This window comes from Pseudophryne corroboree, chromosome 1 (genome assembly GCF_028390025.1).
Source record: "Pseudophryne corroboree isolate aPseCor3 chromosome 1, aPseCor3.hap2, whole genome shotgun sequence".
NCBI lineage: Eukaryota > Metazoa > Chordata > Amphibia > Anura > Myobatrachidae > Pseudophryne > Pseudophryne corroboree.
In genome coordinates this window covers 105,796,894-105,812,809 of record NC_086444.1, presented here as the reverse complement: position 1 = coordinate 105,812,809, position 15,916 = coordinate 105,796,894, and the positions used below count along the sequence as shown (strand labels likewise).

General features: G+C 46.4%; 1 protein-coding gene across 2 annotated transcripts in view; it reads right to left on the bottom strand.

Moving 5' to 3' along the window:
* Positions 1-15,916, bottom strand: part of PARP8 (poly(ADP-ribose) polymerase family member 8) — a 420,080-nt gene that overhangs the window by 39,004 nt on the left and 365,160 nt on the right. For both annotated transcript variants that reach the window (XM_063961880.1, XM_063961870.1), the window contains 2 exons: positions 14,083-14,155; positions 11,349-11,418 (listed from right to left, as the gene is read on the bottom strand). In XM_063961880.1, the coding sequence (XP_063817950.1) occupies positions 11,349-11,418; positions 14,083-14,155 (143 nt within the window). The remainder of the gene's footprint in view (positions 1-11,348; positions 11,419-14,082; positions 14,156-15,916) is intronic.

Genomic DNA, 15,916 nt, shown 5'->3' with positions numbered 1-15,916 from the left:
TGTATATAATATATATATATATATATAATATTGTATACCACCTACCCGTGGTTTTTTTTTTTTTCATTCTTCTTTATACATACTACTATAGTAGCTTACTGTAGCAGTCTGCGGTGCTGCTGACCTGACAGTGTCCAGCAGGTCCGTCATCAGTCATTACATAATAAATATATATAGTACCTGTCCGGCTGCAGTACTAGTGATATTATATTGATTTCATCTCATTATCAATAATTTATCATCCAGTCTAGACTCTATATTAGCAGCAGACACAGTACGTTAGTCCACGGCTGTAGCTACCTCTGTGTCGGCACTCGGCAGTCCATCCATAATTGTATACCACCTACCAAAAAAATCAGCTCTTCAGTGTGGAGGTATTTCAACAGAAATGCGGACAACAGGTGTCAAGCCGTGTGTTGCCTTTGTCAAGCTGTAATAAGTAGGGGTAAGGACGTTAACCACCTCGGAACATCCTCCCTTATACGTCACCTGCAGCGCATTCATAATAAGTCAGTGACAAGTTCAAAAACTTTGGGTGACAGCGGAAGCAGTCCACTGACCAGTAAATCCCTTCCTCTTGTAACCAAGCTCACGCAAACCACCCTACCAACTCCCTCAGTGTCAATTTCCTCCTTCCCCAGGAATGCCAATAGTCCTGCAGGTCATGTCACTGGCAATTCTGACGAGTCCTCTCCTGCCTGGGATTCCTCCGATGCATCCTTGCGTGTAACGCCTACTGCTGCTGGCGCTGCTGTTGTTGCTGCTGGGAGTCGATGGTCATCCCAGAGGGGAAGTCGGAAGACCACTTGTACTACTTCCAGTAAGCAATTGACTGTCCAACAGTCCTTTGCGAGGAAGATGAAATATCACAGCAGTCATCCTGCTGCAAAGCGGATAACTGAGGCCTTGACAACTATGGCCCTCATTCCGAGTTGTTCGCTCGGTATTTTTCATCGCATCGCAGTGAAAATCCGCTTAGTACGCATGCGCAATGTTCGCACTGCGACTGCGCCAAGTAACTTTACTATGAAGAAAGTATTTTTACTCACGGCTTTTTCTTCGCTCCGGCGATCGTAATGTGATTGACAGGAAATGGGTGTTACTGGGCGGAAACACGGCGTTTCAGGGGCGTGTGGCTGAAAACGCTACCGTTTCCGGAAAAAACGCAGGAGTGGCCGGAGAAACGGTGGGAGTGCCTGGGCGAACGCTGGGTGTGTTTGTGACGTCAACCAGGAACGACAAGCACTGAAATGATCGCACAGGCAGAGTAAGTCTGGAGCTACTCTGAAACTGCTAAGTAGTTAGTAATCGCATTATTGCGAATACATCGGTCGCAATTTTAAGAAGCTAAGATTCACTCCCAGTAGGCGGCGGCTTAGCGTGTGTAACTCTGCTAAATTCGCCTTGCGACCGATCAACTCGGAATGAGGGCCTATGTTGGTGTTAGACGTGCGTCCGGTATCCGCCGTTAGTTCACAGGGAACTAGACAATTTCTTGAGGTAGTGTGCCCCCGTTACCAAATACCATCTAGGTTCCACTTCTCTAGGCAGGCGATACCGAAAATGTACACAGACCTCAGAAAAAGACTCACCAGTGTCCTAAAAAATGCAGCTGTACCCAATGTCCACTTAACCACGGACATGTGGACAAGTGGAGCAGGGCAGGGTCAGGACTATATGACTGTGACAGCCCACTGGGTAGATGTATGGACTCCCGCCGCAAGAACAGCAGCGGCGGCACCAGTAGTAGCATCTCGCAAACGCCAACTCTTTCCTAGGCAGGCTACGCTTTGTATCACCGCTTTCCAGAATACGCACACAGCTGAAAACCTCTTACGGCAACTGAGGAAGATCATCGCGGAATGGCTTACCCCAATTGGACTCTCCTGTGGATTTGTGGCATCGGACAACGCCAGCAATATTGTGTGTGCATTAAATATGGGCAAATTCCAGCACGTCCCATGTTTTGCACATACCTTGAATTTGGTGGTGCAGAATTTTTTAAAAAACGACAGGGGCGTGCAAGAGATGCTGTCGGTGGCCAGAAGAATTGCGGGACACTTTCGGCGTACAGGCACCACGTACAGAAGACTGGAGCACCACCAAAAACTACTGAACCTGCCCTGCCATCATCTGAAGCAAGAAGTGGTAACGAGGTGGAATTCAACCCTCTATATGCTTCAGAGGTTGGGGGAGCAGCAAAAGGCCATTCAAGCCTATACAATTGAGCACGATATAGGAGGTGGAATGCACCTGTCTCAAGTGCAGTGGAGAATGATTTCAACGTTGTGCAAGGTTCTGATGCCCTTTGAACTTGCCACACGTGAAGTCAGTTCAGACACTGCCAGCCTGAGTCAGGTCATTCCCCTCATCAGGCTTTTGCAGAAGAAGCTGGAGACATTGAAGGAGGAGCTAACACGGAGCGATTCCGCTAGGCATGTGGGACTTGTGGATGGAGCCCTTAATTCGCTTAACAAGGATTCACGGGTGGTCAATCTGTTGAAATCAGAGCACTACATTTTGGCCACCGTGCTCGATCCTAGATTTAAAGCCTACCTTGGATCTCTCTTTCCGGCAGACACAAGTCTGCTGGGGTTGAAAGACCTGCTGGTGAGAAAATTGTCAAGTCAAGCGGAACGCGACCTGTCAACATCTCCTCCTTCACATTCTCCCGCAACTGGGGGTGCGAGGAAAAGGCTCAGAATTCCGAGCCCACCCGCTGGCGGTGATGCAGGGCAGTCTGGAGCGACTGCTGATGCTGACATCTGGTCCGGACTGAAGGACCTGACAACGATTACGGACATGTCGTCTACTGTCACTGCATATGATTCTCTCACCATTGAAAGAATGGTGGAGGATTATATGAGTGACCGCATCCAAGTAGGCACGTCACACAGTCCGTACTTATACTGGCAGGAAAAAGAGGCAATTTGGAGGCCCTTGCACAAACTGGCTTTATTCTACCTAAGTTGCCCTCCCACAAGTGTGTACTCCGAAAGAGTGTTTAGTGCCGCCGCTCACCTTGTCAGCAATCGGCGTACGAGGTTACATCCAGAAAATGTGGAGAAGATGATGTTCATTAAAATGAATTATAATCAATTCCTCCGTGGAGACATTGACCAGCAGCAATTGCCTCCACAAAGTACACAGGGAGCTGAGATGGTGGATTCCAGTGGGGACGAATTGATAATCTGTGAGGAGGGGGATGTACACGGTGATATATCGGAGGATGATGATGAGGTGGACATCTTGCCTCTGTAGAGCCAGTTTGTGCAAGGAGAGATTAATTGCTTCTTTTTTGGTGGGGGTCCAAACCAACCCGTCATTTCAGTCACAGTCGTGTGGCTGACCCTGTCACTGAAATGATGGGTTGGTTAAAGTGTGCATGTCCTGTTTATACAACATAAGGGTGGGTGGGAGGGCCCAAGGACAATTCCATCTTGCACCTCTTTTTTCTTTAATTTTTCTTTGCGTCATGTGCTGTTTGTGGAATGTTTTTTGGAAGGGCCATCCTGCGTGACACTGCAGTGCCACTCCTAGATGGGCCCGGTGTTTGTGTCGGCCACTAGGGTCGCTTATCTTACTCACACAGCTACCTCATTGCGCCTCTTTTTTTCTTTGCGTCATGTGCTGTTTGGGGAGGGTTTTTTGGAAGGGACATCCTGCGTGACACTGCAGTGCCACTCCTAGATGGGCCCGGTGTTTGTGTCGGCCACTAGGGTCGCTTATCTTACTCACACAGCTACCTCATTGCGCCTCTTTTTTTCTTTGCGTCATGTGCTGTTTGGGGAGGGTTTTTTGGAAGGGACATCCTGCGTGACACTGCAGTGACACTCCTAGATGGGCCCGGTGTTTGTGTCGGCCACTAGGGTCGCTTATCTTACTCACACAGCTACCTCATTGCGCCTCTTTTTTTCTTTGCGTCATGTGCTGTTTGGGGAGGGTTTTTTGGAAGGGACATCCTGCGTGACACTGCAGTGCCACTCCTAGATGGGCCCGGTGTTTGTGTCGGCCACTAGGGTCGCTTATCTTACTCACACAGCTACCTCATTGCGCCTCTTTTTTTCTTTGCGTCATGTGCTGTTTGGGGAGGGTTTTTTGGAAGGGACATCCTGCGTGACACTGCAGTGCCACTCCTAGATGGGCCCGGTGTTTGTGTCGGCCACTAGGGTCGCTTATCTTACTCACACAGCTACCTCATTGCGCCTCTTTTTTTCTTTGCGTCATGTGCTGTTTGGGGAGGGTTTTTTGGAAGGGACATCCTGCGTGACACTGCAGTGCCACTCCTAGATGGGCCCGGTGTTTGTGTCGGCCACTAGGGTCGCTTATCTTACTCACACAGCTACCTCATTGCGCCTCTTTTTTTCTTTGCGTCATGTGCTGTTTGGGGAGGGTTTTTTGGAAGGGACATCCTGCGTGACACTGCAGTGCCACTCCTAGATGGGCCCGGTGTTTGTGTCGGCCACTAGGGTCGCTTATCTTACTCACACAGCTACCTCATTGCGCCTCTTTTTTTCTTTGCGTCATGTGCTGTTTGGGGAGGGTTTTTTGGAAGGGACATCCTGCGTGACACTGCAGTGCCACTCCTAGATGGGCCCGGTGTTTGTGTCGGCCACTAGGGTCGCTTATCTTACTCACACAGCTACCTCATTGCGCCTCTTTTTTTCTTTGCGTCATGTGCTGTTTGGGGAGTGTTTTTTGGAAGGGACATCCTGCGTGACACTGCAGTGCCACTCCTAGATGGGCCCGGTGTTTGTGTCGGCCACTAGGGTCGCTTATCTTACTCACACAGCTACCTCATTGCGCCTCTTTTTTTCTTTGCGTCATGTGCTGTTTGGGGAGGGTTTTTTGGAAGGGACATCCTGCGTGACACTGCAGTGCCACTCCTAGATGGGCCCGGTGTTTGTGTCGGCCACTAGGGTCGCTTATCTTACTCACACAGCTACCTCATTGCGCCTCTTTTTTTCTTTGCGTCATGTGCTGTTTGGGGAGGGTTTTTTGGAAGGGACATCCTGCATGACACTGCAGTGCCACTCCTAGATGGGCCCGGTGTTTGTGTCGGCCACTAGGGTCGCTTAGCTTAGTCATCCAGCGACCTAGGTGCAAATTTTAGGACTAAAAATAATATTGTGAGGTGTGAGGTATTCAGAATAGACTGAAAATGAGTGTAAATTATGGTTTTTGAGGTTAATAATACTTTGGGATCAAAATGACCCCCAAATTCTATGATTTAAGCTGTTTTTTAGGGTTTTTTGAAAAAAACACCAGAATCCAAAACACACCCGAATCCGACAAAATAAAATCGGTGAGGTTTTGCCAAAACGCGGTCGAACCCAAAACACGGCCGCGGAACCGAACCCAAAACCAAAACACAAAACCCGAAAAATTTCCGGTGCACATCACTAGTGTGGTGTTCCAATCCACTTTGTTCAGCCCCACCCCTGCTAAATTCATTCTAAAAGTTGTCAGGTTGCAGGAGGATCCAGTGCTGCAAATTTAAAAATATATAGTTCTATTGTTTGTACTGTTCTAGAGCACTGTATCCCTGTGCATTTATTAATCACATAATAATAATAATAATAATAATAATCATAATAATAATAATAATAATAATAATAATAAATACCCTTTGAATTGCAACAGTGTGAGTTGAGCTGTGAATTTAAAAATATATTGTTCTATTATTTCTACTGTTCTGGTGCACTGGAAATTAATGTTATTGAGGTTAATAATACTGTAGGAACAAAAAAAATGGTCCAAATTATGTGATGCTAGCTTTTTTTAGTCATTAAAAAATAAAAAAATAAAAACGGGCATTGCGTTTAGGGAATACCAAAACTGGATGATGAATTAGAACAAAAACCAAAACCAGCAAAAATGGTCTGGTGCACATCTCTAGTTTAGATACTGTACCTAGTTACACATTGTCTGGATGTGTAATTTACACTTACCAAACATTTGTTTTAACATGCGTAAAATAATTAGAGATGAGTGGGTTCAGTTCCCTGAGAACCGAACCCTACCGAACATCACGTCCCGAGCCCGGATACGAGTCCGGCTTGCGACTTCCCGCCAAACTCAGAAACCAGAACGAGGCAAAACCTCATCATCCCGCTGTCGGATTCACACAGGCTTTGGATTCCATATAAGGAGCCGCGCATCGCCGCCATTTTCACTCCATTCCTGGAGAGTGTAGCGAGAGGACGTATCTCCTCAGTGTCTGTGCGGGAAAGTGGTGTGGTGCGTGGGGTGGCGACCTGCTCTCTTATGTGTCATTCCAGTGCTGTCCTGTGCTGCATCAGTCCAGTGGTGGTGTCTTGTGCTGCATCAGTCCAGTCATGCTGCCATAAGTCCAGTGCTGCTGCTGTATAAGTCCAGTGTAGTGGTGCTGTGTTGTGCTGCATCAGTTCAGTGGTGGTGTCCTGTGCTGCCATAAGTCCTGTGGTGGTGTCCTGTGCTGCCATAAGTGCAGTGCTGCTGCTGTATAAGTCCAATGCAGTGGTGCTGTGTTGTGCTGCATCAGTTCAGTGGTGGTGTCCTGTGCTGCCATAAGTCCAGTGGTGGTGTACTTTGCTGCCATAAGTTCAGTGCTGCTGCCGTATAAGTCCAGTGGTACTGCCATATAATTCCAGTCCAGTGGTGTAGCCGTATAAGTTCAGGGGTACTGCCATATAAGTCCAGTGGTACTGCCATATAAGTCCAGTCCAGTGGTGCTGTCTTGTGCTGCATCAGTCCAGTGGTGGTGTGTTGTGCTGCCTTAAGTCCAGTGTTGGTGTCCTGTGCTGTATATTAATTATTTACTCCAAATAAAAGGGTTATATACTTATATTATTATCCAAATAATTTTTACAGGGTTTGCCCTGTGTGGTGTAAGGGTACGCCTGCCTGTGCTGCATATTATTATAATAACTCCAAATAAAAGGGTTATTATTATCAAATTTCTTTTTACAGGCTTCTCCGTGTGTGTGTTTTAGGGGTATGCTCTACTGTGCCACCAGTATTGTGCGTGCATTACATCTGGACAAATTCCAGCACTTCCCATGTTTTGCGCATACAATTAATTTGGTGGTGCAGAATTTTTTGAGAAATGACAGGGGCATGCAGGAGATGCTGTCGGTGGCAGAGGCATAACTAAGGGGGGTCGAGCAGGGCACGTGCCCTGGGCACCTTGACAGGCCCAGCAGAGGGGGGCACCGCCAGCGGCCAGGGCATCATGCTCACTCGCCCCTGCTATTGCTCTGCCTGCCCCCAGGTCGCCCCCCATCCCACGGGTATTTGAGGGGAGGAGAGCGCAGCGCCTCTCCTGACCCTCAATGTGCTGTGTCTGGTCTCCGTTTGGTTTGTTAGCCAATCAGAGCTTGCAGACCAGCTCCTGATTGGCTGCCGGTACGCGAGCTCTGATTGGCTAACGAATCGGCGCCAAGAAGATACCCACCGCTGAAGACCGGAGTCGGACTTCATGGAGCAGCATGCGCTCTCCTCCCCTCACATTACAGAGGCAGCGGTGAGTGGCCAGCGGGGGAGCGGGAGGGATGGGGGTGGTGGTAATGTGTATCTTGGGGCTATGTGTTTCTGTCACTGTGTGGGGCAATGTGTATCAGTCAGTGTGGGGGTCAATGAGCATCTGTCACTGTGTGGGGCAATGTGTATCTCACTGTGTGGGGCAATGTGTATATGTCACTGTGGGGCAATTGTGTATCTGGCACTGTGGGGCAATGTGTATCTGGCACCGTGGGGCAATGTGTATCTGGCACCGTGGGGCAATGTGTATCTGGCACTGTGGGGTAATATGTATCTGGCACTGTAGGGTAAGGTGTATCTGGCACTGTTGGGCAATTTGTATTTGGCACTGTGGGGTAATGTGTATCTGGCACTGTGGGACAATGTGTATCTGGCACTGTGGGGCAGTGTGTATCTGGCACTGTGGGGCAATAGTGTATCTGGTACTGTGGGGCAATAGAGTATCTGGCACTGTGGGGCAATAGTGTATCTGGCACTGTGGGGCAATGTGTATCTGGCACTATGGGGCAATGTGTATCTGGCACTGTGCGTACTGTGTAAAAAGGGGACTCTGCTGCGTACTGTGTAAAAAGGGGACTCTGCCTGCGTACTGTGTAAATAGGGGACTCTACTGCCGTAATGTGCAAACATTGAATGAAGGTGTACTGAGAGATGACACAAGGGGTAGGTGATAGTGTGCTGAGAGGCGACACAGGAGGCAGGTGATAGTCATGATGGAACACCCCATTTTCAGTGGCCATGCCCCTTCTGATATTTGGCCATGCCCCTTCTGGGGCGCGGCCACGCCCATTTTTCAGACATAGTAAACCCTAGTTACGCATCTGGTCGGTGGGCTGAAAAATTGCGGGCCACTTTCGACATTCAGCCACTGCAGTGCCACTCCTAGATGGGCCAGGTGTTTGTGCCGCACACTTGTGTCGCTTAGCTTAGTCATCCAGCTACCTCGGTGCAACCTTTTGGCCTGAAAACAATATTGTGAGGTGTGAGGTGTTCAGAATAGACTGGAAATGAGAGGAAGTGAATGTTATTGAGGTTAATAATACTGTAGGATCAAAATTACCCCCAAATTCTGTGATTTTAGCTGTTTTTGTGTTTTTTTCAAAAATCATCCACATCCAAAACCAAAACCCGAAAGGGTGGTTTTGGCAAAACCAATCCAGATCCAAAACCAAAGCACAAAACACGAAAAGTGCCCGCCGCACATTTCTAAAAATAATATATTTCCAAAGCCAGTGGGTTATATAGCCTCAAGCAAAAACTATACGTGGCATCCACATTTTCCCTTGGGACCAGACATTAACCATAGTAATGCCAATATGATTTAAACATGGAATGGGAACCACGTCCTACACATTAAAGCAACATTAGGCCCACATACTGCATTTCCTCCCACCTACTACATATTATAAGAACACAGAGCTTCCGCCATATAACCAAGCACTGCGAAATGTGCTGGATCATCTACAACTACAAAGAATATATTACATTACGCTGACATAATGAATTTTTGTCCCAGTGTCATTGGTGGTCATTCCGAGTTGTTCGCTCGCTAGCTGCTTTTAGCAGCACTGCAAACGCTAGGCCGCCGCCCTCTGGGAGTGTATCTTAGCTTAGCAGAATAGCGAACGAAAGATTAGCAGAATTGCTACTAAATATTTTCTTGCAGTTTCTGAGTAGCTCCAGACCTACTCCTAGATTGCGATCAGCTCGGTCCGTTAAGTTCCTGGTTTGACGTCACAAATACGCCCTGCGTTCGGCCAGCCACTCCCCCGTTTCTCCAGACACTCCCCCGTTTTTCCCTGACACGCCTGCGTTTTTTAGCACACTCCCGGAAAATGCTCAGTTACCTCCCAGAAACGCCCCTTTCCTGTCAATCACTCACCGATCAGCAGTGCGACTGAAAAGCGCCGTACAGACAACAGCAAAACTGCTAAGTTTTTAGTTAAATAACTAAGCGCATGCGCGCTGCGTACCATGCGCATGCGCATTTAGCAACAAATCGCAGCATAGCGAAAATCGGCAACGAGCTAACAACTCGGAATGACCCCCATTGTTCACTGCCAATATGTCACAACAATCTTCCAAATTATCCCCACACCTAATTTATTTCCATTTGCCAGTATCCAAACCACTACATTTTTCTTGCTATATCAAAGATATCAATATACTGTGAATGTGCCTCAAAAAATACTACTGCAATTATACAAGCCAGCATTTCTTCTCCCCTTCCTTCTGTATTGATCCTTCCGCAGATCATGCCCGACCATCCTCAACACTTCACCATTTAATTCTTCACACGTTCATTATAAATCCCTCCAATTGATTCTTCCGCAGATCATATCTAACCCCACATGAAAGTCCACACGCACTGTCTCCCTCTAGGACCTACAGTATGTAACAGTCTGGTAGTTATTCAGAGTGCAGCACAACAAGATGACTGAAGGACACTGCTGATGGTTCCATATGTGGTCATCTATTGACCACAGCTAACAAGCTTACTTTCTGTCCAGGGCTGAATAGCTGGATCCCTCTAAACTTGTCTCCTAAGTGTAATCAAAAAGGACTCTGGATCTCTCATGTGGCCCTAGCAATAATCAGCTTTAAAGGTTTCTATCATGATGGTAAATGCATAGTGATACATTTTACAACACTACTACACTATTTAAATTAAAACTAGTAAAGAGACTTGGTACGCCTCCCACTTCACCACTTCACCCCGGCCCTCCCCACACAGACACCATCCATCCCACTACCTCCTCTCCCCTCTTAATACTTATCCTATTCCCAAAGCCTGCAAAGTGGTCCTCCTCTGTCCTCTAAGGTTTGTCTCATCGCTCCAGTGGGAGCAATTGGCTCCTGATGTGCGTGTCGGAGTCAGGACAGACTTCAGCACATTGGTTCCCAAACTGGGTGCCCTGGCACCTGGGGTGACTCGGGGCAGTTGTAGGGGTACCCTGTATTGGTGGTTCAGGACCAATACAAATTATTTATGGTCAATGTAATAGGCAAAACCAGTCCTTGTGGCTTCCAGTCATTAAGTAGGTGGACAAACAGAAGCAAATCCTGTCCCTCACTTGACATAAACACAATGTGCTTAAATTAATATTTGTTCTGAAATTCTCAATAAGAAACGTTTGGCCTAGGGGTGCCATGAAGAAAATTCTGAAACTTTGGGGCGCTGTGATTTAAAAAAAGTTTGGGAACCTTGCTTTAGCTGAGTATTTTTTTGATGTACAGGCCCTGTACATCAAAAAGGGATAAGAAGAGATAACTTACAACCAGCTTTAGAGAGTGTCAGGGGTTAAAGTGAGGGGGAACGGGGTGGAACTGAGCTCCACCACCTGTAATGGCAGGTGGAACTAGTTCCACCTCCTCCACGGCCCTGCAAAGTTACTCCAACAGAAAAGCCTACCCCACCACCCTTGTCAATAGATGATGTGGGCGGCGCTAGTGTCATTGACAAACTGCAGCAACATTCCCCTTCCTCAGGTCCTAATTTGAATTGGGGTGCAATTGTATGACCACATCCTTCCTTGTGAGACCACACCCATTGTTTTGAAACTAGCAGGGTGCTGAAAACCATAGCCTTGGCTCCGCCCAATGGGAGGGCGTGGTATGTGGTGGGGGAAATGAGTTCCACCACCTCTCCAGGACCACTTTAAGCCCCGGAGAGTGTCATTGTTAGACCTAGCCTAGGACTGAGGATCAGAAGCTCAGGACCAACATTTTTGTAAACATCTCGTTTTAAGATTTCAAATGCTGACAATAAGGATTCTAAAAACATTAAAACAAGTTCACAGACACTAAAAGAAAAAGCAGCATGTTACCTGAGTAGCCAAACGATATGCTCGATAACGGACTAAGATATATTCCACTACCGTACATGGCACCATGAAGCTGAGGGAACAGGACAAGAATTTGGATCACTTTACAGTTAGCAAACTTTTAGATTTCATTATCATTTAAAAAAAAAAAAAACTTTGGTGCAACATAAATCAATGGAAGGTGTGACATTTAAAAATAAAAATAACAACAGGTATTCCTAGGTCACATACATAGGGTCACTGATTTAATAAGAACAATGCAGTAAGATATTTCACTAATATAATGGGATCTGTTGAATCTTATTGTGTGTGACACAAGTTTGCATCCAACGCCGAAACTCAAATAGAATCTTATTAAATGCTAAAACTTGGCTTGCTTGGCTATATCTGATGGAGTCTCAAATCTTTTTTAAAAGCAATTTTGTGAAAATCAATAATAATAGAATTTCCCCCAGTGCTGGAGATGACCTATTGAGGAGTTTCTACTTTAAAGCTGCACCCTTATCGCGGCAAAGCACTGAAGTTTATGACTTTAACATTTCTTCTGGAGGGGGTGTTGGGGGTAGGGGAGTGGAAGCACAAATCGGGGGGCGTCATAAAGCTGGGTACACACTATAAGATATGTCATGAGATATATGGTTCGATACAGAGCTGGATTAAGGGAGGAGCAATGGGGACAGCCGTCCTGGGGGCCCCACACACTAGTGGCCCCTACACACTCTCTCAGCAGAGGCTCCCTCCGGCGGCTCAGCTTTTCAAATACCACAGCTGCCAAGGAGTTCCTCCGTACACAGTCAGTCTCCCGAGACAGGGAAATCCTTTAAGACAGTGACTGTGATTCGCCGGCAAGTTCTGTAGAGGCACACTGTCCCTGGTGCTGCTCTCCGTAAGTGACATTCAGTGAGAGAGAGAGAGAGTGTGTGTGTGTGTGTGTGTGTGTGTGTGTGTGTGTGTGTGTGTGTGTGTGTGTGTGTGTGTGTGTGTGTCTAGAGGGGGGACGCTGTGTGTGCTGTCAGGGAAGGGAGGGGACTTTGCAAGCAATTTTAGTAGTGGGGACCACACATCCTCCATTGCTCAGGGCCCCCACCAGTCTTAGGGGGACATTTACTAAGTAGTGATAAGAGCGGAGAAGTGAGCCAGTGGAGAAGTTGCCCATGGCAACCAATCAGCACTGAAGTAACATCTATAATTTGCATACTATAAAATTATACAGAGCTGCTGATTGGTTGATGGGGCAACTTCTCCACTGGCTCACTTCTACGCTCTTATCACTGCTTAGTAAATGTCCCCCTTAATCCGGCACTGGTTCGATAAGTCCAGTTGTCTTTCATTGAATCATCCCATAGGATGTGCTGCACGTCCAATGGGATGATTCCACGGCTAATGGCATATTTCCACACCCGACACTGGTGTAGTTACATGAAGCATGTAACGATATACCGCGCCGTCATACTGCAGATTGCACAGGGTATACAGCGGATGTGATATATCGTTACATCGCATCGCCTCGTCACTGGGTTGCACTGTCAGAAGGTGTGTACCCAGCTTAACAGTGGTTGTGGCTGTTTGAGAAGCTCTACTGCAGTGAATAGGGGAGAAGGATGTCCGCGGCCAGGCTACAACCTTGTTAAATACTAATGTTGACCGAAATCAGTACGTCATATGCAGAGAGTTTAAACGCATATTATATATATATATATATATATATATATATATGCTTGTAGCTAATATACTTACTTAATAGTATTAAGCAAATGCTTTAATTAACAATAAAGCTAAATTTAGCAGCACAGAATTTAAAGCACTCCCCATTATAGAAGCCCAATCAGATACTGTTTATTGATTTAAATGATACTTTTATAACTTGTTATTATTGGAAGCCATTTCAGTTTTCCTGTGTCCTACTGACGGTGGATATTCACAATAAAATATTTATTGTGATTGGTCGGGAGCCTCAGCGGAACGGGGCATAGCTAACTGAAGAGGGCCAATCAGGAGCAGAGATGAGCATCATGTGACACATCCTGTCTCGGGGTGGTTTTCTATCTCACATTTTTTTTTTTTAAATATTCACTGCACTGTAATTCTAATTAAAATAGAACTAAACGTAATTGTATTGTGTTGCTATGTATGTCAAGGATGGTGGGGGTAATTCCAAGTTGATTGCAGCAGGAATTTTTTTAGCAGTTGGGCAAAACCATGTGCACTGCAGGGGAGGCAGATTTAACATGTGCAGAGAGAGTTAAATTTGGGTGTGGTGTGTTCAATCTGCAATCTAATTTGCAGTGTAAAAATAAAGCAGCCAGTATTTACCCTGCATAGAAATAAAATAACCCACCCAAATCTAACTCTTTCTGCACATGTTATATCAGCCTCCCCTGCAGTGCACATGGTTTTGCCCAACTGCTAAAAAATTTCCTGCTGCGATCAACTCGGAATTACCCCCGATGTCCTGTCATTTTTCAAAGACAGTCTGTAAAAATGGCAGCTAGGAGCTGATTGGTTAGCACTTTATCTCTCTCCAATCCAAGCTTTGATACAAATCACCCCAAAGGAGACAGCTCACTTCAGCTCTTTATTTTCCCACTGCTCTTTTTCTCTGGAATCTATTTGCATTACCATTTGCATTGAATACATGCATTCCTAAATGGAAAGAGACTGGAACGGTGATGTATGCTGCGAGATGAGATTGGCAGAGTCTTTTGTAAACGAGATGTTTCAGTATAATCCCCATTACCTGCAATCTTGTATTGGAGGCAACAACCAATCCATTCCTCAAAATAGAGTGCCAGTTTTCAATGTGCGAGCCACTGCGACAGCAGACATAAAACAAGTTTAAAAAAAAAATGACATTTTAAAATATATGAAAGAAAATATTTTAAAAATTTAAACATGTTCTGTCTTGGCATAAATGTCTGTCATTGTATACACTTCTTCATTCTGTCCAGTGACCTGTCTGATTGGATTAATATGGACAGACTGGCGTACCGTAGCTCTATAAACTGCGTTGACTGCCTTGTAAAAAATAAATAAAAATTTCAATACGGATTCTTGCTTCAGGTAACAATGGGAGTTCCAGGGTAGAGATTGGTTTCATTGAGTTGCTCTGGGTGGGATGTATCTATGCAAAAATAGGAATTTAATACCTACCGGTAATTCCTTTTCTCATAGTCCGTAGTGGATACTGGGGAACTGTACTTTAGTACTGTGGGGTATAGATCATGTCCATAGGAGCCTGGCACTTTAAAAACCTTTAGTGTGTGTATGTGTGTGCTGGCTCCTCCCCTCTATGCCCCTCCTACCAGACTCAGTCTAGGAAAACTGTGCCCGAAGAAACGGACATACCATGAGAGAAGAAACATATACAACCGCGGTGAGGCAACAAGCCAACACACAACTATAATCAACACAGGAGCACTAACCGGAACAGAGGGTAGCAACACCCAGAACAACAAGGATAGCAAAGCTAACCCAACAAAAGCAAGGGACCGCAACGGCGGCCCAACCAAAACACTTACAGGTAGTAAGCAGGATTCGAAGCACTGAGGCGGGCGCCCAGTATCCACTACGGACTATGAGAAAAGGAATTACCGGTAGGTATTAATTTCCTATTTTCTCTAACGTCCTAGTGGATACTGGGGAACTGTACTTTAGTACCGTGGAAAAGTCCCAAAGCTCCCAAAACGGGTGGGAGAGTGCTGAGACCCCTGTAAAACTGCCTGACCAAACTGAAGGTCATCCTTGGCCAAGGTGTCGAAAAGATAGAACTTTACAAAAGTGTTCGAACTAGACCAAGTAGCAGCTCGGCACAACTGCAAGGCCGAGATCCACCAGGCAGCCGCCCAGGAAGAACCCGCCGACCTCGTCGAGTGGTCCTGAATAGATTTCGGCAAAGGCAGAGCCGCCGAAGTATAGGCCTGTTGAATAGTCAACCTGAGCCAGTGAGCAATAGATTGCTTAGAAGCCGAGTCAGATTTCCGATGACGAGCCGCCCTCTTGACATAAATCCTCAGAGCCCTCACCACAACCAAGGACTCTGGGCCCACAGAAGCGTCAGCCAATAATGGAACCACAATAGGCTGATTCACGTTGAAAAGCTGACACCACCATAGGCAAAAATTGAGGATGGTTTCTAAGTTCATCCCTGTCCTCATGAAAAATCAAGTACAGGCTGTAACAGGATAAGGCTCCCAATTCAGAGACACGCCTTGCAGACGCCAATGCCAGCAACATGACAGTCTTCCAAGTAAGAAATTTCAATTCCATCTTTTGTAAAGGTTCAAACCAATCCAACTGAAGAAAAGATAAAACCACACTGAGATCCCACGGAGCTGTGTGAGGGACGAAAGGCGGTTGCATATAAAGAACCCCTTTCCGGAATGTGTGCACCTCCGGCAACAACGCGAGTTGTCTCTGAAAGAAAATCAAGAGCGCTGAAATCTGTACTTGGATGGAGCCCAATCATAGGCCCATATCCACACCTGCTTGCTGGAAAAGCAGAAAACGACCAATTCGAAATTCCACGGGAGAAACCTTTCTACCCTCACACCAAGAAACATTTCTTCCAGATA